The 24,682-nt window shown below is 40.0% G+C and overlaps 1 protein-coding gene across 1 annotated transcript; it reads right to left on the bottom strand.

Moving 5' to 3' along the window:
• Nucleotides 1-1,285: 1,285 nt before the first annotated feature.
• Tcp11l2 (t-complex 11, testis-specific-like 2) lies at nucleotides 1,286-23,571 on the bottom strand. The gene is made up of 8 exons (XM_013019137.1): nucleotides 23,360-23,571; nucleotides 20,978-21,098; nucleotides 18,165-18,385; nucleotides 16,030-16,166; nucleotides 11,627-11,814; nucleotides 11,255-11,436; nucleotides 7,225-7,397; nucleotides 1,286-3,601 (listed from the first exon to the last, which is right to left on the bottom strand). The coding sequence occupies exons 1-8, from the start codon at nucleotides 23,569-23,571 to the stop codon at nucleotides 3,357-3,359; spliced, it is 1,479 nt and encodes a 492-aa protein (XP_012874591.1). The 3' UTR covers nucleotides 1,286-3,356.
• Nucleotides 23,572-24,682: the final 1,111 nt, after the last annotated feature.

The raw sequence follows: 24,682 nt of genomic DNA, 5'->3' as shown, positions 1-24,682 counted from the left end.
GAGTACACTCCACCGTCGCACTCCTTGCTTTGAGAAATAATCTTACCCTTGGACTGCTGGGACTTGGGTATTGTTTGTTTAGCAGTTTGTCTGCAAAGTCTAATAAAGGCTGACTTCACATGACTGTCTTTCCTTACATCATCTTTTGGATCAGGATATCTCAGAACCACCGCTGGGATGAGTGCTCTCCTCATACTTTTCTCACATTCAAATTTTAGAAACCTCATGAGTACATGTTATAGTGGTTTTGTTGTCTTTTTCTGCTCCTAAGTATACTCTTTCCAAAAGGAACTTTTCCCAACTAGGTCCCGCCAGGTTTCTACTCCCTCATTCCATGCCCTACAATTAATTTACAGTGTAGGGAGTTGATCTAGTCTCACTCAGGGAATTTTGATGTTTAGGAATACCACCTTAAGCCAATGAAGCAAAGAAACAAGACAGTTCAGAAATCAATCACAGTGTGGCTAGATTCCTGTGACTTGGATTGCTTTGGTTCCTGCTACCTCTAATTAGTGTTGTCTATACAACCAAAAACTCCTTCACTATGTCAATTATCCAGAGCTGATTTTTATTTCTGTGTTCCTGTGTGAGTATGTGTGCATACACATACAACACATAAATTAGTTCTTGACCTTCTGTTTCAAAGATTCAATGCTACTTTATCCTATATTCTTCAAAGAACAAAAGGAAAGGAAAGGAGAGAGGGAAGAAGGAAGAAAGGGATAGAAGGAAGGAAGGAAGGAAGCTAGCTCAGTATGATGTCTATAAAAACTTTTCAACTGTCTTGTTTTCTCCCATTATTTCACTCTCCCCACTTATGTTGGTTCCTGAACTCACCATTTCTCTAAATCATAGTATTCTGTGTATTTGGTCTCTTGAGCTTTTTCATTTTTTGGTTCTGTGTATTCTTCATGTTTTACCCTAAGAATTATCTTCTCCATGACCTAGAGTTTGATAATCTTTTCTTTTCTAGCATGAATCATGGTTATTTCATAGCCCTTATTACACTTTACTATAATTGTTCACACTTTTTTTTTTACTAAATTTTATACTGCTTAAGGACAGTAACTGTGTCAACTTCTATATATCGCAGCGGGGTACTTCTTGACACTCAGTTGATGCTAAATAAGGTGCTTGTTGAATGAATGAATGAGTTAGCAGAACCTGATGGATGTCTGTAAGGCTCTGACCATCTACATGTAAGAATCATTCCAGAGTAATTATAATACTGTCCATTATGCCATGCAAGACTGAGCCACGCAAATATAGAAAACAGAGGCAGCACTGTGCTCTTGAAATAATTTTTAATGTTTTAAAATTTAGTGCATATATTTTAGCAGAATGAAAATGTGCATACGGTGCTTGATAATAAAATTTACATTACAAAACAGGACTATACTAGGAAAGCCTCAAAAGTAGAAGTAAACATTTGAGTAAAAGCTAAATAAACACACTAAGGAATATGATTTTTAAAATTCTAACAAATGTAGTTGCCTAAATCCAGATTTGAGACAGATTTACTTTGTCACTTAAAAAAAAAAAGCAAAATGCCCTTCATTTTAAATGCAGTTTTAAAATATTTGCACATTGTTTTCTCTGCAGGCAACCTGCAGTATAATCAAGTATATAAGTGAATATCAACTGGCTTCCAATATGATAATAAAAACATACACCAACTGCTAAACATACCATTCACTCCAGAAAGCAACAAAAAATGCATACTACCTAACAATTCCCTTCCTCCCCACTGCCAGGCCCCCCACATGATCATAGCTCAGAATAACTTCAGCTTCAGAGAAAAAAAAATGAAGACAGAAGTCTTCAGCACCGTGTGGTTTCTAAGCATAGAGAAGCATGGCAGACCAGAACTGCAGGAGGACAAAATGGGTCAGATCAGGGTGAGCTCTTTAGGAAAATCCACTAATAACAGCTGCTTACATAGATAGAATGGCTGTGTTCTCTCTTGGACATTGAGAGGAAAGCTGATGTTTGGGATTTCCTAAAGTTTTTAGCAGATCTTCCCAAGTATCAGGAGATCATTCATGTACACAGTTGTTTCTGCAGGAACACCCTAAGGGTGGAGGTTGAGGTGAGGAAAAAGAAGTTGAGGAAAAAAGGAGTACTCATTTTACTTCTTACCCACTCTTCTCCACCAAATTGCTGATGTCCAATGGGCCCTTGGAAAACAAAACAATTGAAAACATGTTTCCAGCTGAAGTACTTTCCAAACCCAGTGTCCCCAGCCTGTAGCACTTCCTTCAGCCTGCCAAAAATGAATGATTCTGGAAGAAGCTAAACCTCTCTAAAATCCAATGACAGCTACCATCCAGCTGTGCTGGGCTCCATTCATGCTCAGGAATGGCTAATTGTTGCTACTTAACAAGAGCACTGTGGTCACAGCAGGTCAAGATTTGCTTAGCACAAAAGGCATTTGCTAGGTTAAGTTATATGGTTCAGAAACCCACAGTTTGTGTTTTTTTAGATGTGAACTTCATCAGGAATAGGATCTCATTTTTATTGTAAACTTCTCTTTTTACAAGGCAGCTGATTCAAATCAGCCTTGCCTTTCATAAAAATATCAAAATCTTCTATAAACCTGTGAATATGCTGCAGAGGCATTCACTGATATATCTGTGCAAATTTGTTTTTCTCTCAGAGAGTAGATAAATTTATAAGAAGGACCCAACCTCTAGAATAACATTGTAGAAGAAAAGGATATATTTCTTTTTTCATTAACAAACATGGAAGGGTTTATCGAAAATATATATAATATATATACAGCATTAAATGTACTGAATTAATTTAACTTCTAAATAAATACTGACAATTGGTATTACAAAATATGATTTGGTATGTTTGTGGAAACTGGAGGACTTACTATGTAAATTGCTGTATCAGTAAAAAGTAATGGTACATTTCCAATACAATTATGCTTATGTTGCATCATTTATTCAGAATATCAATTCCTTTAGTTGTCCTCACAACTTTCCACCCTTTAAGAAGTTGTAGAAAATTAGAAGTTATTAGGTATGATAGTGACAAATGAGTAGACCAGATCTTTAGAGGGCAAACAAATGCAAATGCTTAAGAAAACACCAGAATTGGATAGGTAATTAAAAATTCCTTTTTGTTCACTCATTAAAAATGTGTGTTTTAAACTTGAAAATGATATACAAAGAGGCTGTAAGGGATGTGTGGGTCTTCAGTACTGCTCTAACATTACCAGATTATACACATTTGGGCTAACACTGTGCCACAGACAGTACTAAGAATGTGCTGTATCTGTAATGCCATAGAAATGGGACTGGGTACCAAAGGGCTGGGTTTCTCATATCTTCTTCCATATCAGTTCCTCTTCAGTTAGTTGGAGGTGAAGCATCCACCTTCCCCATGGCTTCTTCTCCAAAGAGCAGCTTTCGGAGTATATTTGCATAAAATGGTCCATACACTTGTTTGTTGAGGTTCACAATGTTAACATATCGGGACCCTAGCACCTCGAGCTCCTGCTGGATGACAGCAAGGCCTCCTGGAATGGGAGGCATACACTTTTGTGGGCTTGGAAGACAAAGCAGGCTTTTCATGTACAGCTGGATTCGTTTATCTGAAGGGTGAAAAAAAAAAGTACCTTTATTGTGTCACATGATCAAAGTGAATAATCTTAAAATATAAAATAATTGTAGTAATGTGATTTGATAATGTTCCCAGTGACCCTTCCCTGAACTTAGATTGTATTACCCCAGCCTTTAAGTCTGTACTGGCCTTAGGACTTACTTTTGCCAACAATGTTATGGAAATGCCCACATGCCCGTTCCACATCTAGACCTAAAGAAGCACGACTCACACCCATACTCTCTGCCTACCATGGCTATGGGAACAAGGCCGGTTGTGTTCAAGGATGAGACTAAGTGGAAGAAATGCGGGTTCTATCTGAGACCATCCTCAGCAGCCTGTAGCCAGCCAACTCCAAAATATTTGACAAAAGTTCAGCTAAGATCAGCAAGGCTTACCAACCTGAGCCACAGGTGAGTAAGTCCAACGAAATCACAAGAACTACCCAGTGGCCCTACACACTTGTAAGTAGTCATAATAAATGACTTCCTCCCCCCAAACTATTGTTTTACCTTGCCCTGTCCTGTTCATGGACTTGAACTCAGAGGCCTTTGAGGTATTTTGCTGGTTATTTGGAGATAGAAACTTGTATGCTTTTCTGCTTGGGCTGGCTTTAAATTGTGCCTCTTGAGTAGCTAGGGTTATAGGCGTGAGTCGTGGGTGTCTGATAGCAATGGAGTTTTAAGGTATCCTTATTATACAGCAATCACTGATTAATGTTAAAAAGAGGAGCCTCTGGGGAAATCCTCCACATCACCATTGCAATTACTTACTTGAAGCTGAGTTTGTAAACTGACATACTATGGGTTTGACCAATATCCTAGGATATTTTATTTACTAGAAGCTATTTCAAATCACAGGATTTCACATAGAGATTCAAACCCTTGTTTTTTTTTTAACCAAAAAAAATCCTAAAGATTTAGCAAACTTGCAGGACCAAATTACCATTAAGGTAAGAGTAATCACACATCTAAGTATTGCCAGGATAGTTGAAGTTTACACTTGTGGCATAATTAGAGTATTCTTATAAAAGTGTCCTGGTTTGGTAACAAATCATACAGTCACAGCCAACTATCAGGAGGCACTGAGGAAGTATGCCACCTTCCCTGCTTTAGTAGATTCGAGTCTGAGCCTACTACATGAAAGCTTGCAAATACACATGGTGATTGGGTGGCAGTTATATTGGACTAGTATTGGGCAAACTGCTACAGATCACATGGCTCTAAGGACTCTGGCTTTGGAATCAAAAGCTTCACAAATAAGAAAGTTGACTAGGAGGAATAAATTCCATTGGATACATTCATGAAGCTCTTATTGTCAAATACTTCTTCCCCAAATTGTGTTTGGTTTGATCTGATCTACAGCCAAAAAGTTTCCAATGTCCATGTCTTGGTGAAAGTCAAAACATCTTTCAGAATCTAAGGTTACCTCTTTTCTGTGTTTTTTTTTCTAGCCTCTGTTATCACAGCATAACATTGCCAGTTGAGAGGGTATCTCTGTCCTGTATTCAATCATAAGCTCACTAAAGATGAGGGCTATGTCTTTTTTATCTTTAAATTCTCATCTGTTATGTGGCAAGAATATCATAAATGCTGACTGAATTTAAATGAAAATGAAATGGAAAGGAGTTACAAAGGTAAACACTAAACCAAAAATAATAATGTCCAAGGAGGAAAGGAGGCTAGAAAAGGCAGGCACAGATAACTTAAGCTTTACCTGTAATATTTCCACAAGAATAATTTATTATATACCACTTGGACAATTGAAAATTACTTTTAAAAATGACATGGTTATAGGCATCCAAGTAATCTACACAGCACACAAATAATTTTTTCTGGCTTTTGTACACTTAAAAAAACTGGCTTGAAAGAAAACTCCCTTTCCAGTGATCTTTTCAGAAGGTTAAGAAGACAGTGGGAAGTGCACCCCTTCTGTGCATAAATAGCACATCAACTAAGAAAACTACAGGAAAAAACATAAGGAGACAACTGTAGCTAGACTATAGCCTTTCTTACACGCCAGGGATCTACTGTAAGTGATTGAATGGCTTATTTATTGTCTGATTTATTGATTTATTGATGCTGGTACTATGGCTTGAACCCAGGTTGCTTTTTTGTTGTTGTTGTTGTTCAAGGTTGGTGCTTTACCCTTTGAACCACAGTTTCACTTCTGACTTTATGATGGTTAAAGAGACATAAGTGTCTCACAAATTATTCTGCTGGAGCTGGCTTTGAACTGTGGTCCTCCGATGTCAGCCTCTTGAGTAGTGAGGATTGTCACTGGTGCACACCAGGCTTCCTGTGTTTAATTTCTTCTGGTGCTGGTGCATGCAGAAAGCCCACAGACAGTGTGCACATCCTCCTTGAGACTAGCTGCCTGACTCACAGGCCCAGGCTTATCATCATCACAGATGATAGAGTTCAAATATTTTCCCACAAGAAGGTTTAAAAATGAAACCCTTTCAAAACACTACTATTATGTTCACTAGTTCTGTCTCCTCAATGGACAACTCAGTTTTCTAGGCCAAAACTACAGTGACAGGAACAGCTAAACAGAAGTCTCTGCCAAAGGTGTGTCCTTGGCTTCTGAGGAGTCACACTCCAGAGTCACTCAAGTTTCCAAGACAACAATACTTTGAGGTCAAAAAAGAAATGTTTTCATTGTGCAAAAGGACAGGAAGGTTGTACCAGGGAGAGCTAGGTGAACAAAAGTTGTCTTACCAGATTTTAAAAGGCATTTCCTCCCTGCTTCCCCTTCCTTTTCCTTCTACAAATACTTCCCTCATGTAAAGCAAAGGCACAGACACACTATGATTGTAGTCTATCAACAGCAGTGGTAGCGGTACTCCAGCTCTGCCTTAAGCACCTGGCAGAGCAGTTAGGTATGTGAGCTCTGGAGTCAGACAGGTTGGGTAAGGATATCAACTCTGTCCCAGCTTCTTATGTGACCCTGAATGAGAGTTACTTTGCCTTTGCAAGTCTGCCATGCATTCACTCATTCCACAGAATATTATTACATACCTTTATGGGCTCAGTATTGTGCAGGGAGACCGTAGTGATCAACCACACACCTTGTGTGCAGGAGGCCTGAATACTAGTGGAGACCTAACAGCACACAGCAAGACTTCTACATCAATCCTTTTTCTTCCCTTCTTCCTCCTAGGAACACAATCTCTCAGGTTTTAACTGTCTGCTTTGAGACTACTCACTGTAAGGAAGATACATGCCAGCATGTGAAGGTATCCGAGTAAGGGTTGTCACGTGATCTCAGACCTTTGAAAGTATTATTTATACATACATACTTAGCTATATATCTATATCTATATAAATATTAACATTTATCCTCCAAAAGCATGTACAGGTTGAGTATCTTTTATCCAAAATGCTTGGGATTTGTAATATGTGACTTTTGTGGTTCACTGGACTTTTAGAATATTTATGTAGATTTTTATTGGTTGAGCATCCCTTATCTGAAAATCCAAAATCTGGAATGCTCCAAAAACTGAGATTTTTAGAAATGTGTTAAAGAATAAGATACGGTTGACAGCATTAGTCAAAAATTAAAAATAAATTAAACTGAAGCAGACTAACAACAATAATAATAAAGAGTACTCACCAACCAAGGACCAGATAGAATTGTCTTTATCTTCAATGCTTGAAAATTGACCTATAAGATTAGCTTGAATCTCCGCATTTAGAACAGGTAAATCTCGCTCTTTCAGGGTCTTGTTAACCTCAATGCAAGTCTGAACACCAATAGACTTCAGGGCTTCCTTCAAGTTAAAGGTCCTATACAACATAAAATGAAATCTCTTCAAGGTAAGTTTCTATTCTTTGGGTGTTTTCTTTATTGTTATTGTTGGTTTTTTTATTTTTTTAATTATACCAACTCACTTCAGATGTCTACAGATTTTCTCTTACAAGGGCAATATTTACTGCTATTTGAAAAAACACAGAAAATAGTAACTACTATCCCCACATGTAACAGATTTTTATGTTATTCATATTTTTGTGATACTGAGATTTGAACTCAGGGCCTCATGCTTGTTATGCAGGTGTTCTACCACTGAGCCAAGCCTCCAAAACCATGTGACAGATTTTTAAGTGCTTAAAAGTATACAATGTGTTGGGCTGGGAAGGTGGCTCAGTAGTAAAGTGCTTGCCTCTCATGTATGAATCCCTGGGTTCAATTCCTCAGGACCACATAAACAGAAAAAAAAAAAGCCGGAAGTTGCTGCTGTGGCTCAAGTGGTAGAGTGCTAGCCTTGAGCTGAAAAGATGAAGGACAGAACTCAGGCCCTGAGTTCAAGCCCCATGACTGACAAAAAAAAAAAAAAAATATATATATATCTTATATATATATAAATAAATATATATATATATATATGTATATAAAATGTGTACTTAAGTGTCCAAACAGAAAAGCATGGGTATTAAAGCATGGTCCTAAAAGTAAGTCTGCAACAACATTTACATGTAGGTTATCGGAAAGAGACAGGAAACAGAAATGTACTTTCTAAATATCCATCCATTGGTTTGAGAGAATTGATTCATACATTATTTCCCAAAAAACTTGGAACATGAGGTACAATCAGTTCATTTTCCTATACTTGAACGGTAAATCTGTAACATCAATCAAAACCAAGGTCACCAAATTTCTTAAAAATTTTCATTGTTGATCATGACCAAAGGTTAAAAAATTTCTTCCTGCTAAATAATCATAAATGTACAGAAATTAAGGAGTAGCTTCTCTAATAGGTAAGGAAAAAAGCTAAGTACAGAGGCATTATTTGGACCCACACTATTAAGGAATAATTTCAAATGATATTTCACTTTCCAGAAAGAATCTCTCAATTGACTTTTTGAGAACTAAGGGTGTGGTCTAAGTGGCAGAGTGCTTGCTTAGCAAGTGAGGGACCTCTGAGTTCAATCCCTACCAACAAACAAAAGGACAGTGTGAAATGGAAATTAAAGAATAAGACAAGGGCCTGCTGAAAGGCAGTAGCACAATGGAGTGAATTAGAATGTCAGTTATGGCGTGGTTCAGACCCTAGTTCAAACCCATACTCTCCCACTGAACTTGCTATATTAGTTTTTAGAAGCTTGTCAGGGAGGTAGTTTAATGAGAAGACAAAAAAGAAAATAATGAGCTATCACTACTGTGAATATGAACAGCAATAAGAAGTAAATGTTGTTTGTTGACTGGAATTTGCCAATACTAGACCTACCTTGGGCAGTGGTGGATCAGGACAAAGTTTTTACCTTAGGTGCTTTATCCATTACAACTCTAACTTTCTCTCACTTTAATCAGTGATTCCTCAGACTGAAGGAGAAATTTAATTTTAGGCAAGGCTTCCTATTCACAATAAAGGCAAAAGTAATGCTCATGTCTGAGGTACATCACCAAGCCAAATTTAAGTGACAGCAAGATGTCCTGGCTATTTGGGATCGTCTGCTTTATTATATTATGATTGCTATCACTCGCCTACAATGAGAATTCTGCTTGAGATCTAACTATATTCATTGTCTAATGAAAGAGAAAAATGAAAGGTAACTGCAAGATAAACAACCAGCTAAAACTATAAAGATGATTTAACACCCAAACAGTTGTTTATAGCAAACATTCATTAAGTAAATGCTATGTTGCCAGACATCTGTACTGAGTTTCACATGAATCATCTTAAATTCTCACCGCTCCAAGGCAGACACAGTTATTATTCCCTTTTTACAAGGTGAAAAGTGAGGCTCAAAGTGACTCAGGAACTTGTTCAATCATGTGTAACAAGACAGTGGCCGAGCTGGAACCTAAAGATTGGCAAGCTGAACAGTGGCCAGTGTTTTTAGTGGCCAGCTTTTTTCTTCTTGTTTGGCATGCATCCATGCATGTGGTTGTGTGTGTGTGTGTGTGTGTGTGTGTGTGTGTGTGTGTGTGTGTGTTAGTGGTTTATTTGGCCAGTACTGGGGCTTGCTCAGGGGCTGGGTGCTGTCCAGGAGCCTCTCTGTGCTCAAGGCTAGTGTTCTGTCACTTGAGCCACAGCACCACTTCCAGTTTTTGAGTGGTTAATTGGAGATAGAATCTTATGATGACTTTTCTGCCCAGGCTGGTTTTGAACCGTGATCCTCAGATCTCAGCCACCTGAGTAGCTAGGATTATAGGTGTGAGCCACCTGTGCCCAGCTCTCAGCTTTTTCACTCAAGATGGCTCTCTACCACTTGAGCCATAGCTCCACTTCCAACTTTTTGGTGGTTAATTAGAGATGAGTCTCATGTACTTTCCTCCCCTGGCTGCCTTTGAACCTTGATGCTCAGATCTCAGCCTCCTAATTAGCTAGGCTTACAGATGTGAGCCACTATCACCTGGCTTAATGGCCAGTTTCTATGTATTTTATATTAATACGAAGCAGCATTGGATGTTCACTATTGGCAAGGAACATGCTAAGACCAGCTGCAAAGCCAGAGAAAGACGCTTGTTGGGTTGTTTTGTTTTTTCCATTATAGGTTTCAGGTCCTGGGACATTAAAAAAAAGATAAAAACAAAACAGAAAAAATGGAACACGGTAGGCTTGCAAGAAAATCAGAAAAAGAAAGGCCTTGAGAGACTCAGATCAGCACTCAAGCCTGTTTTGTCCTTTGCTGTCTGTGCAGTCCAAAGCAAATTCTATTCATTTTCTGTGCTTCAGCTTACAATGAGAAGTTTGGATCCTCAACCTCTTGAGATCCTAGACTAGAATTTTATTAAGGGATCTGTATGCTAAGTAATGGATGGAAGGATAGGTGCATCTCCCAATTCCAATGACAGGAACAGAGAAGATACGTCCCTGAAAACATCTAGAAGGTGAACCAGCAGGGCATTATTAGATCCACAGAAACATCTGGTTGTTGACTAAACTAAGAATTTCCTGACTTAGACAAATTTTTAGTGGGATGATCTAAATAGAATTATAGCAGTCCATGAAAAAGAAATAGTGAGAGATGAATGAACTCAAAACAAAACTTTTACTAGATTTGCATCATTATCTTTTGTGTGTATGTAAGTGTGTGTGTGTGTGTGTGTGTGTGTGTGTGTGTGTGTGTGTGTTCCCACATGCACCAGTACTGGGATTTGAACTAGGGACCTCATGCTCTTGCTTGGTTTTTTCATGCAAGCCAGTTGAGCCACATCTCCACCTCTGTATCCAACCTTTGAATGATCCAAAGGACAGAGTTGTTACTACTTGTAAAGGCTTTGTAGCAAGTTGAATTCATGAAATCCATAAACTTTTCACTGCAGACAAGTGGAAGAAGAGATCAATTGAGTCCTAACAGTCCTCTGTGATGAGGGCAATGTTAAACACTGGACTGAGTGGATTTCTAGTGGTTTTTTTTTTCCCACGGTACTATCAGAGAAAAGCTCTTGCACACAGCCATCAGAAGGAGAAACACTACACTCACCCTGGCACTTGCCACGGAAAAGGCTTCTCCTTTCCTATCAAAGGCTATCTAGGCTTTCAGAGATATTGAAAGAAATTCTAGTAAAAGAAGCTGTAAGGTAATCATTTTTAAAATACAATCCTGAGGATCAGATCCAGAATTTTGCTGGCTCCCTAAAGCATATACAGAACCTTAGTGTCTGGGAGAACAGATACAAACCAACACAGGAAACTTACTCTTTATTCATGCCTTCAAGTAGAACAGCTGAGATCCTTTTTAACCTGTTTGCAAGCTCAGGCTGGCCTTCTGTAATCGCACCCACCATGTTGTTGGTAATTAGAGACAGACAGGCAATCATTTTCAATTGATTCAGCTTTTCTGTCAGTTCCTGAAGTCGTGTTCCATCTGTCATGAGTGTCTAGTACATTGATTTAAAATGTAAAAATAGAAAGGGAAGCACAATACTATGAAAATGTAAAATAAGCAATGCCACATCCATTTAAAAAATCTGACTTCAATGAAGTCATTAAACTATATGTAACACAGATGGGACAAATTCAAACTTAGTCATTTAAGTCCTGGAAAACTGGAGGGAAGGACAAACTCACCTCTGGTATTTCTTTTTTCTGATAATCCCACTGCAACAGTTTCAAGTAACTGTTATTTAGCACCAATGTAGGGCTCAGGCTTGGCGTGGAGCTGTTTTCAGTCCCAGGAGTTACAGCAGTCTCCGAAAGAGAAAGGAGTTCCTCATCTACAGACTCTTTGATCCATTCTGTAGTTTGCTCAAGACCATCTAAGAATGACACAGAGACCCACATATTCGTTCTGTACCTCACTGACCCTTCCATCTGTACATTTCACATGACAGGCTGTATGTTAGGTGCTAAGCATGAATGAAAAGACACAGCTATGCCCTTAGTCCCGAGTGGGAGAAAGGTCAATAAATGAACAATTACGTGTGACAGGATAAAGAGAGAGTTTCTGTTAGAGTCTCCCCTGTAGGGTAAGTGGCTGGTGCAGTGATTGGGAGGATGGCCTTTGAGCCAGTCTGAGCTAACGTCTGGTTGTTGGTATTCATGAGCCGTGTGCCTTGGGTAAATCACAATCTACTCAGCTTGGACGTCCTTTCTGCTTTGTGGTAAGGATCCAAAAAAGGAATACAAGTAAAACACTTAGAACCATTCTAGTGTCTATGAACTATCCACTGTTAGCAATGGTTAAGTTAACATTTAACTCTCCAGACATCTCTAAAAGGGAGATGAATGTTTACACTTGAATTGGTTTTGGTGTTTGAAGCTCGGCAGGTCTGAGCCAGGTTCTCTTCTTGTCTCATAACAGCTGCCTCACTGCTGAGGTGAATGTACACAGGAGTGATCTCCATGGAATGAGACCTAGGCTGAGCACTGGGCTGCTGTGAGCAGGCTTTTTTTTTTAAAGAACTTATTATTTTACTCTTCTAAATATCAGTACACTAGCTTGAGGAAGTGGAATCTCAGCAGACCCCTTTAAAGCGGTGCTTCAAAGCAGACATTACCTAAAAAATAGACCTAAACTGAAATTTTAGATCGCCTAGCAAAGAGCCTTGATTCCTGGCAAGGACTGCTCCATCAGGAAAAGTGACAGAAAGAAGTAGCAAGGGAGGAAGACACTAGACATGAGTCTTATACTTCATTTGAACTTAAAGAACGTGTAGCAATGCCCAGTGGGGCATTTCACTTTAAACAAGATTAGTTGCCAAGTTCGTCTTCTGGATGGATCATTGGAAAGGAGGTCTTGAATTCATTTCATGTTAAAGCATATAGCACTTACATATTTCAAAAAATACATTATTATTAGGTGCCTAGCAGTTACCATTTGTGGAATTTGTCTAATGGTTTGCGGTTTCTTCTGCTAAACAACTACAACTCACATAAAGTTGCTCCAAAGGTACTCTGCAGGTGCCTGTTTCTGCAAGGGGACACCCTCCCCTTGAAGACAATGTAAAGAAGGCAAGAAGAAGAAAGTCTCTACCATGCTTCAGGACTGTATATAACAGGGCAATGTCCAGAGGGCTTGGCATGGTAGCACAAGCCTCAAATCCCAGCTACTTGAAAGATGGAGATCAAGAAGATCAAAGCTGGAATCCAGCATGGACAAAGATTAGTGAGACCAGCCCCCCTCCCGGGACATCTCCACAAATAAACAGGGCATAGCTAAGTGGGAGGCATACATAGGAGGCTTGCCATCTGAGACTAGAACTGGGCAAAACAGTAAGATGCTGTCAAAAAATAAATAAAACATCAAAGAGCTGGGACATGGTTCAAATGCTAGAGAGCCTGCCTAGCAAGTATGAGGTCCAAAATTCAAACCTCAGAACCACCAAGCAAATAACAAACAAAAATCTACTTCCAAACACAAATATAACTCCCCAGGGCTCAGTGGCTACCAGTTTTCCTTATTTATTGAAACCCAAATTGCCCTGGACTATGAAGCTATTACTTTAGGCCATCATGAAATGGCTTTGTTCTGACTTTTGACCTACAAGAAGTGGCTCGGTCTTGGCACTGCTGACATTATGGACTGATAATCCCTTGCTATAGGACACTTCCCTGTTCACAGTAGAACGTGGCTGCATTCTGGGCTGCTAGCCACTAGCTGCCCCTATCTCTCTACCCCCGGCAAAACTGACACAAGAGTCTCTAGACATGGGTCAATGTCCAATGGTGGGGCTAAAATCTCCCGACTTACCTGACAATTAGTATTTCATTTGTGTCCGCAAGAATCTCCTCCAACCTTGAATTCCATATCTCTTACATCATGAACCAAATGAAATTATACTGAAGACTATTCCAGAAGACCTAAAGTCTAGAGGCAATATTTTCCTACTTGGCTTTATGCCTTAGGGCAAAATTCACTTATATTAAACCAGTTCAAGATTTCCCACTAGAGACTACTTGCTTTTTATATCACAGTTCTAATAAAGTATGTATTTTATAGAATTTACAAGGTGGCAACTACTCAGAAATACAGACTGCACACATACTAAAGGGAGAGAGAGACAGAGAGAGGGGGAGGAGAGGAGAGGGAGAGGGAGGGGGGGAGAGAGAGGGAGAGAGGGAGAGAGGGAGAGAGGGAGAGAGGGAGAGAGGGAGAGAGAGAGAGAGAGAGAGAGAGAGAGATTGCAATTCTTCTTCAGACCCAGCAGGGCTAATTTATGAGTTACTCTGTTTGCAACACTGAAGCCACACCACCCCCAGAATTTCACAAGTCTGTTTTTTTCCTCACTTGGCAAATGCTCGTGGTTAGCCAGTTCCGTTTATAAAGATGTAAAAGACTGGCTGTCTTTTATTCAAAAGACATCCAACAGAGAATGCTGAGTGAAAAATCCACGTGGATGTAATTACAATATGGCAGTAATAAGCATTCAGAGTGCAAGTCTAATCATTTACAGCTGACACATTTAAGAGCCTATTTAGTTATCTTGAACAAAAGCAACAGTGTGGCTTGGTGGTTCTCAATTCTGCCTGAGTTTAGAATCACCCGGGGAGCTTTAAAAAGAAGAAGAAAAAAATAATGGTCTTGGGCAAAACTCCTGGAGCTCCTGACTTAATCAGCCTGAGGTGGGGCTCAGGCATCTGTGTTTAAATGCCCCAGGCAATTGTAATGCTAGTCACAATTGTACAGACTAGAGTCCACTCTCTCTGTTCTACTAAGATTCCATACCACAAACAGTATACTGACTGACCGCAAAGCAAAGCAACCCATCAGGTACTATGTGACCTGTTGTTTTTCATGGGGTTAATAGTAAGAGTTTCTCCATATGCCTATTTATTCAATGGTAACCATTGAGGGCTGACTTTGTTCCAGGTATTTTACCAAGTATTATGATTATGGCCCCTGTGCTCACTAAGTTTGGAAGAAAGGAGGCGGAAACACAAGAATATGCAATAGCATTACAAGTTAATTTACTTAAGTGCCCCAATTTTCAGCTAGAAAAACATACTCCCAGCTGGGAGTTTAAGCTCCTGTACTGGCACCTACCCACACATGTGTGCACACACACACACACACACACACACTCACACAATTTGACCTCTTCTTACTGCTTCTACCGCTACCATCAGTTCTTGCCTGTCTAATTCCAGTATTACCAACTAGTATTTCTGCTTCCCTGCTTCCTCCCATGAATATATACCTGTGAGCAGGTATATATTGTTCAGGAAGCAGACTATTTTCCAAAAACAAAAATCAGATGTTGCTTCCCTGCCCCCAAACTCTCCACAAACTTCCAATTATACTTGCAATGAAATCTCCTAAGGAACGTAACAAGGCTCCAGGTCACTTGCCTTCGTCTACCTTTCAACCTCATCCTCTGCCCCTGTCCCCTTACCCATTCTACTCCAGCCACAAAGTCTGCCTTGTGTTTGTCAAATTGCATAAACTAATTTCTGCTTCATGATCTCTGTACCCTTCAGCTTCCTATGGTGACACTATCCCTTGCCCCAGATCCTCACATGCCCTTTCCTCATTTCTTTGCAAGCTCTGCTCAATTGTTCATTGTTTTTATTTAGCATACATTAGTTCTTCAACTGTAACATTTCTACAAATTATACAATGTATCCCAATCAACTTTATCCTCAACTGTTACTTTAATAGGTTTTCTCAGTTGCCCCATCTATAAAACACCTCCTACTGTCACCTTATCCGTCCCCAAGCTGACAACACATATGCTTATTTGCCATTCCTACTACAACGTCTGCTTCTTGGCTGTGATTTTATTGGTTTGTCCACTGAAGTATCTATAACCCTAAACAATGCCTATAACATGGCAGGTGCTCAAGAAATAATTCAAGTGAATGGAAAAAAGTTGGTAGTGCTCAGCACATCTCCCAAGACAACAGAAACATCTCTAAGTATGTGAGGCCAATTTTAGGGAAAAAAATTAATGAGAATAAAAAAGTTAAGTTGAATGACATGAAATTAAAAAAAATTACTGTATCACATAAATATACTTTTGTGTTACACTTACTTGGAGTTTCTTCCAAAATTTCCTGGAACTTGGTTCTCTCATATTCTACCAATTGGCGTTGAAGGTGAGGTCTAAGACTCATAATTGTAAAATTGGCCATGTCCATTTTCATGAGGTCCAGGACATGGAATATTTGTCTAAAAATGTTAGAAATTAAAATAGACACATAAAAAAGGAGTCAAACTGAAATTCTTCAGCTATTTTTTGTACGTTACAGGCTGGAAAAGATAAACATCAACATGGTTATGAAATTCCAACAGGGACTTGGCAAAATCACTTCACAGAATCTTCTATGTGTACATTCCAAATGTTCCTTCCACACATCTCAAGAGTATTTACTATAGCCAACAGAATACATCTGGCTTACCCATTATAGATAGTCATAAATTAACAGAAAGATATTGAAAGCACCACCAAAACTTAGAAAAAGAAAGTCCCTGACATAAAGCTTCTAATACTAATGAAATAAGAGGCAATATGTAAGGAACAGAGGATAAAAGGGACAGGGCAGTAAAACATTGAGAAAAAATACTTCTTTGTAGAGTTGGGCAGTCCTGTGCTCAAATCTAGCTTTGCAACTAACCAGGTTTGATGCCATGAACAAATTAATCTCTCTTGAGCCTCAGTTTTCTCATTTGTGAGAGAGAACATCAACTTTGGAATGAAGTTTTAGCTGTCAATGACATGATGAAGGTAAAGTGCCGGAGGAAAGAGGCACACAGTAGGTGCTCAGTAAACGACCAAGAAAAAGATGTTTATTTGATATTGTATGTCAATAATAATTTAAAAAAACCTGAGTGAGGATGCCACAAATCTGACAGAACTTAGACAATTCTAAAAAGAGTCATAGCCAGGCACCAGTGGCTCATACCTGTAATCCTAGCTACTCAGGAGGCTGAGATGTGAGGATCGTGGTTCAAAGCCAGCCCGGGCAGGAAAGTCCGTGAGACTCTTATCTCCAATTAACCACTAGGAAACCGGAAGTGGCGCTGTGGCTCAAGTGGTAGAGCGCTCGCCTTGAGCTGAAGAGCTCAGGGACAGCGCCCTGGCCCAGAGTTCAAGCCCCACAACTGACCTCCCCCCTTCAAAAAAGATGCATAAAGCGTATTTTACAGACAGGGAAAGTTTCTCTTTGAGAAGCTATGGTCACAAAAGAAGTTACCTCTTCTATGCAAACTAGTTTCCATCGTCTACTTTTCTAAAAAATTAATTACATAAAACTCAAGGCTTATTACGATATTTATAAGAAAAAGGGGAGAAGAAGAAAAAGAGAAATGTTCCCTGCCATGGTGAAATGTGTTGTACACTATTCTCTCCTCTGGGATCACAAGGAAGTATTGTTTACACAGCAGGATCAGATCATCATCTGGTGACTTAACATGCACCTTATTTCCCTAGGAAAGCTGCAGCAGAAATGGCTAGCTGACCACCAAAAAGCTCCTCTCTCTTCAGAACAGATTTGTGGCTTGGGGTTTTCTAGACAGCAACTACATTTCCCAGCTCTCTTTCAATCTAGGTGGGACAATCATGTGACCAGTCATGCTCAAGGGAATGTGTCTTGGCATTCCTTTCCATGGTTTCTTTCATCACCAGCTGAACTGAGAGGGTGCCCAGAACCTGGGTGAGGGTTCAGCCAAGGACAGAAGTAGCCTGGGTCCCAAATGGCATGTGGGAATGTTACCTACCTAAACAAGAACTCCTGAATCAGACTGGGGTATGAGTAATTAACTTCTGTTCATTAAATCACTTGTTAAGCACAGTAGCTAAGGACTCTTATTAATAAAGAGTGCTTTCCTAGATTCTTTAGTAGATACAGTTAGCATGCTGGAGGCCATCCTAAAACCCCCCTACTGCTCCTCCCACAGCACTCATCACAGCTCTCATTCATTTCAAGATCTAAGTCCCCCTCAGATTAAATTCCCTTATGTCAAGAATCGTTTGTTTTAATGACTGCATCTTGCTAGACCACTCTGTGTGAAAAGCCCATCCACAATGTACAGGATTCACTTGCTGCTTGATTATCTGGTTTTCTTCTAAGGTCAAGAATTGGAAGACCTACTATTATTCTGTGTTCCCCAATTTCTGGATGAAATCAAAAGGTAGCGTAAGAAAATGCAAACAGCAAAAGGTCTAACCTGAGCACCTCTACAATGTTGCCAGTAGCCTTTAACTCTCTGATATCGCCATCTCGCACAGGAGCACAGAGCTTTCCCATGGTGCTGATGACATAGTTGGCGAGGCCTTGGATGTCAACGGCATTGTGCTTAGCCTGCTGCCTAATAAGTTCTATGTCCAGAACTTCACAGATCTGGTTGCGAAGCCGGTTCCCTCCAGGAGTCAGAAAAGAGAGAAGAATCTACATGGGCAAAAGAAAGAAAAATCAGCAGCATTACATGATTGATGAGGTTAAAGTTGTCATGTCTAGATAACCAAGTTTCCTGGTCATTGTTTTTGTGTTTGTTTTTTATCGATCATGGGGCCTGAACTCTGGGCCTGGGCGCTGTCCCTCAGCTCTTCAGCTCAAGTTAGTGCTCTACCGCTTGAGCCACAGCGCCACTTCTGGCATTTTCTGCTTATGTGTTGCTGAGGAATCGAACCCAGGGCCTCATGCATGTAAGGCAAGCACTCTACCACTGAGCCACCTTCCCAGCCCCCTGGCCATGTTTTAATGACAGTGATGGCATAGGAAGAATCACTGCCTGGGGGCAGAGAAGGTAGAGAAAACTCTACCTTCTAAATCTAAAGCCCCTACTGGGAGAAATCAGAAACAATCTATCAGAATAAAAATCTGGCAAGGAAATAGTACTACTGACAGCACTTCCAAAAATCTTCAGACAGCACAAAGAAAGGACAATTTGAAGATCATGGTTCCAAAAGAACTCTTAAAAAAGAACAGATAAGCTAGGTGCCAATGGCTCATGCCTATCCTAGGTACTCAGGAGGCTGAGAACTGAGGATCATGGTTTGAAATTCTGTGATACTTATTTCCAATTAACTGGCAGAAAGAGTGGAGTTGGGGCTCAAGAGTAGAGTGCCAGCCAGGCACCAGTGGCTCATGCCTGTAATCCTAGCTACACAGGAGGCTGAGATCTGAGGATCACGGTTCAAAGTCAGCTCAGGCAGGAAAGTCCATGAGACTCTCATTTCCAATAAACCACTAGAAAACTGGAAGTGGTGCTGTGGCTCAAGCTGTAGTGGGCCTTGAGCTGAAGAGCTCAAGGACAGTGCCCAAGCCCAGAGTTCAAGCCCCATGACCACCACCACCACCAACAAAAAGAGTAGAGTGCCAGCCTTCAAAAAAAACTAATGGACAGCTTCCAGGCCCTGAATTCAAGCCCCAGTATGGGCACCAAAATAATAATAATAATATGATAAATGAAAACACTGCATAGGTTTCTTTAAGTATACTGAACATATTTCTTGTTCATTCTAAAAGCAATTTGTTATTAAGTCTTCACTGCATTATAGACTCTGCGCTTATATTCACAGAACATGGTTGGGAGGAAAAGCTCTGAACTAGAGTGTCTCAATTCAAATTCCTCAGACCTCTCAAAGCCTGTGACCTTGGGTGAGTTGGGGAATTTAGTTTCTTTCTATAAAATAACAGGAGTCACTGCCTCATAGAATCAGGACTAAAAACAAATGAATCATTCTAGTGCACAGCATAGAGAGAGTCCTTGTAAGTGCTAGATAAATAGTAACTGTCATCTCATTTAATGATTGTTATGGTGCTATACGTACTTAGGAAACTACAACTTAAAGACAGCAAGTGTATCACTAATCCACCTAACTCCAGAGTCTGTTTTTCTTGTTGTTGTTGTTGTGGGGCTTGAACTCAGGGCCTGGGCGCTGTCCTTGAACTCTTTGTGCTCAAGGCTAGCACTCTACCACTTTGAGCTACAGTTCTACGCCTGGTTTTTGAGTGATTAGTTGGAGGTAAGGGACTCACGAGGACCTTTCTGTCCATCTGGTTTCAAGCTGTGATCCTCAGATCTCAGCCTCCTGAGTAGCTAGGATTATAGGTGTGAGCTACCAGCACCCACCTCAAGTCTGTCCTTTGAAGCATTGCCTTGACTCTATCTGCTGCTTCTATATTACTCCAGGAGAGGCAGGAAAAACTCTAAAAGTGATTATGCTCAGTTTCTTGCAAAATAAGAGGCTAATATTTAAAGAATATAAAACAGTCTCTTGGGGGGGGGGAGAGGGGGAAAATTAGCTGTGATAGTCTGAATGTTTATGTCCTCTCTACCAGAGTCATAGATTGAAACCCAGTCTCCAATGGGGTGGTAAGAGAGATGGAGCCTGTGGCAGGTGACGAGGTCCTGAGGATAGAGGCATCACTAATGGGATCAGTGTCCTTATAAAACAAAACAAACCCTGGAGAGCTGCCTTGTCTTTTATACGACGTGAGGATGAGCAAGGCAGTGTCCTCTATGAGTTGGAAACAGGGCTTCGCCAGATACTTAACCTGCTGGTGCTTGAGTGTTAGACATCTCAGCCTCCAGAACTTCTATTGTTCCTGAGTCTCCCAGTCTATGGTTGTATCCTGTTGTAATGGTGCTGTGGACCAGGGCATTGTCTATCTCAAACATCAACTTGTAGGATAGTATTTATTGAAATGTACTTTAGGAAATGGAAATAAGAGGCTTGTTTTTCTTTTTTGCTTTCTTTTTGGTCTGTTCATTTATATAGCTTTGGGAGTGTGGGAGAGGCACAGAAATGGAGAGACAAAGGGTGAACAAATGCAGCAGTGGTACTCACTCGATACTATGCTGAAAAATGGACTATGCAACTTGTGGGTGGGGATGGGAGGGAAAAACTGGGAGAGACCGAAGGAAGGGGTGACCATGTCCAAAAAGAAATGTACTCTTTACCTGACTTCTGTAATTGTAACTCCTCAGATCACCTTTATAACAGCAGCAAAACATTTTTTAAAAAATCAACTTGCCTCTCTGATTTCTTCAAACAGCTTGAGAGCATAGTCATACTCAGGAGGGTCAGCGTTGAGATCTGATTCCAGGACATCCCAGAAGGCCTGGTGAACAATGTGCTTCACTCGACCTGCCAAGCTATAACAAAGATGTGGTGGTTTTATTTTGTTTTGTGTCAATCATGGGGCTTGAACTCTGGGCCTGGGCGCTGTCCCTCAGCTCTTCAGCTCTAGGCTACAGTACTATCACTTGAGCCACAGCGCCACTTCTGGTTTTCTGAGTGGTTAATTGGAGATGAGTCTCACAGACTTTCCTGCCCCAGCTGGCTTTGAACCACCATCCTCACATCTAAGCCTCCTGAGTAGCTAGGATTACAGGTGTGAGCCACTGGTACCCAGCTGAATTGGATGGTTTTAAAATAAGCATTATTGTCTCCCATTAAGTAATGGGAGAAATTTCACTGCAGAAATCTTAAGAAATGCAATTAAAAAGAGAATGAAAACCAACCTCAATCCCATTATTAATCATTTGACATATCTCCTGTGTTTAATGTGTTGGGCATTGTTTTAACATAGTAGGGAGCCCAATATGCACAATATTAGATACCTTTTCCATTTAATATTCTTCTATGTGTTTCCCCTAGACTTTTCTGGTTGTTGTTATTTAGTGCTGGGGATGGAACCCAGGGCCTCATGCATGCCAGGCAAGTGGTCTACCACAGAGTTACACCTACAATCCTTCCCTAGACTTTTAAAATCTTCCTCACCATAGCTTTCAAAACCTTCATAAAAGAGGTATCATAATTTAGTTAGCTGATAAGAGTGTCAGTCTTGAGTGAAAAAGCCAACCAAAATCATTGAAGCCCTAAGGTCAAGCCCCAGTACATACATGCATGCATATGCACGCACACACACAATAGCTATTCTACACAGATTTTTAGATGTGTGTGTGTGTGTGTTTGGTCGGTCATGGGGCTTGAACTCTGGGCCTGAGCACTATCCCTCAGGTCTTCAGCTCAAGGCGAGCGATCTACCACTTGAGACGTAGTGCCACTGCCGGTTTTCTGAGTGGTTTATTGGAGATAAAGAGTCTCATGGAGGGGCTGGGAAGGTGGCTCAATGGTAGAGCGCTTGCCTTGCATGCTCGAGGCCCTGAGTTCGATTCCTCAGCACCACATAAGCAAAAAGAAAAAAGCTGGAAGTGGCATTGTGGCTCAAGTGGTAGAGCGCTAGCCTTGAGATGACGAGCTGAGGGACAGTGCCCAGGCCCAGAGTTCAGGCTCCACGACCCGACCCCCCCCCAAAAAAAAAAAGAGTCTCATGGAGTTTCCTCCCTGGGCTGGCTTTGAACCACAATCCTCACAGCCTTCTGAGTATTAGGATTACACTGACACCCAGTGATTTATTTATATATTAAGAATGAAATGACAGTCTTTCCTCAACATTTGAAGTTTCATGGCAAGGAACAGAACATTGTCATGTCTGTGAATGTCTGCCAACCTCTGCTTAGCAGTTTAAAGTTAGCCAGACCAAACTGCTAAAATAGGAGCCTTCCCAGGAAGAGCTCACTTTAGAATTGGTGGCCACCCTGCTTTACCCCTTATGTCAATGCCCCAACATAGGCGCATACTAAAATACACGTTCCTACTAAACTCCTGTACCATTTGCCAGTAGGTTTTATAACTCCTCAAACTTCCCTGTAGTATAATTACTTACACATCTCTTTCACCAGAGAGTAATAGCTTTCTCCCAGTCAGAGGCTACAACTTCTTCGTCTAGGTACCTGCCCTTGTGCCTAGCACAGTACCTGGCACTCAGATGTTTGAAGAATACCTAGTGAGTGAACTAATAATTTAATAGTTACTGATCCCTCCTATTGCTTGATGCCTCCTAGTTATTTATTCAAGTATAAATAGCTAAATACATGACAGTGGAACGAAAGATGGAAATTAGCTTTCCAAGGAGTGTGAGTTAAAAATGGTTTCTAAAAGTATTATATTCTATATATTCAAGTATTATATTTTATCTAGGAAATTTAAATAGGAAAACATTCTATTTGCCTGAAAATGTTTAATGTCTTCCTGTACACTGAAATGTACTTTTACTAATTCTTTAATTTTTCTGCAGAGGTGGGTGGGAAGAGTTCACAATCATTTATAAGCTTTTCACTAAGTATTAGAAACCTAATTTTATTATGTCTTACCCCCCAAAAATATATAATAAAATATGAGAGTCAGCACATTTTAAGAAGAAAAGGCTTGGCTATTGTGAAGGATCATTTGAAAATCAACATCTGTGATTATTAAGAGCTTCCAGAAATCAGAGTCAATCACACACACACACACACACACACACACACTCTTCAGCATGATTTACACCCAATGAATGCTGTCGGGTTACCTGTTTTCTGAGAGAGCATCTTGTTTCAGTTGGAAATGGTCATTTACGGCAATTTCATGAGCAAGAGTCATGTTTGATAAGTTTCGTGCTGCAGCCATCACATCATCAAATGTCACTACCCTGGGAGGGCTTGTGGCTGAAAGAAAAGCAAGTGTCAGCCAGTGCTGTGGGTAGGAGAGAGGTTTGTTCCCCAAATAGGAATGAGGCCTCATGATGTGGACAGGCTTGAATTTATTCCAATGTATAGCTCAGAGTTTTACAAGTAAAGAGAATAAGTACTTAAATACATGGGTTTGCTTACTTAACAGACTTCAGAAAGTTAAGCAGTCTTTCTGTACCTTTAGTCAACATATGTGATAAGATTCTCAACTATTTCTAAGAAATAGGGTCTATTATAACTTCTTAAAATTTAAGTTGCTTTCTTTTCCATGCCTACTAACATTTGCATTTATTTTTATGCACTATAAAGGAAAATGACATGACTACAAAAAAAACCCTCTGCCTCCTAAAGGTACAGGCTGTATCTATAAGTTTAACTTGAATTCTAAATTTTGCTGATTGGCACTTTTCAATGACTTACTTGAGATATAACTTATCTTCTCACAGGGTTGGCCTGAGGTGATGAAATCACTTAAGATGTAAACATTAGAACCGATAAATAATTAAAATCAAATCAAATCAAATAAATAAACAAAATAAATCCTACTCCGTAGGAAGTTAGTAAAGAATTGGAGTTATTTCTAGAGATTGTATTAAGAAATTATTTTAATAAATCATGTTTATAAAATCAGATAGAAATCTTTGCTTCTGTTAATTAAAAATCATAAGCTCCAACAATGGAAAAAGATCACAATGTTTTTAAAAAGAAAGACAAGAAAGAGGAAGACAGAGGAGGAAGGAAGGAGGAGGAGGAAGAAGAGGAAAGGAAGCTGAATGGGGAAAGGGGGGAAAGATGGTGCAAAGCCTTAGCAATACTTCACTTCAAGATGCCTAGGTGACCTGTTAGCAGATGCGTGAACCCCATATTTGTGACAAGAGTGAGGACAGGGGAAAATGCTGGGATGCAAATGTCCCTCAGTAGATGAATGGATCAAGAAAATGTGGTATATATACACAATGGAATTCTATGCCTCCATCAGAAAGAATGACATTGCCCCATTTGTTAGAAAATGGAAAGGCTTGGAAAAAAATTATATTAAGTGAAGTAAGCCAGGCCCAAAGAAACAAAGGTCCCATGGTTTCCCTTATTTGCAATATCTAGTATATGTATGAGTCAAGCAGGAAAGGTCAGATAATGTGATGTTAGGAAAATGAACCCTTAGA

Source organism: Dipodomys ordii, unplaced genomic scaffold, assembly GCF_000151885.1.
Source record: "Dipodomys ordii isolate 6190 unplaced genomic scaffold, Dord_2.0 Scaffold3, whole genome shotgun sequence".
Classification (NCBI taxonomy): domain Eukaryota; kingdom Metazoa; phylum Chordata; class Mammalia; order Rodentia; family Heteromyidae; genus Dipodomys; species Dipodomys ordii.
Note: the sequence above shows the minus strand (reverse complement) of the source record. Positions and strands in the feature narration are given on the sequence as shown.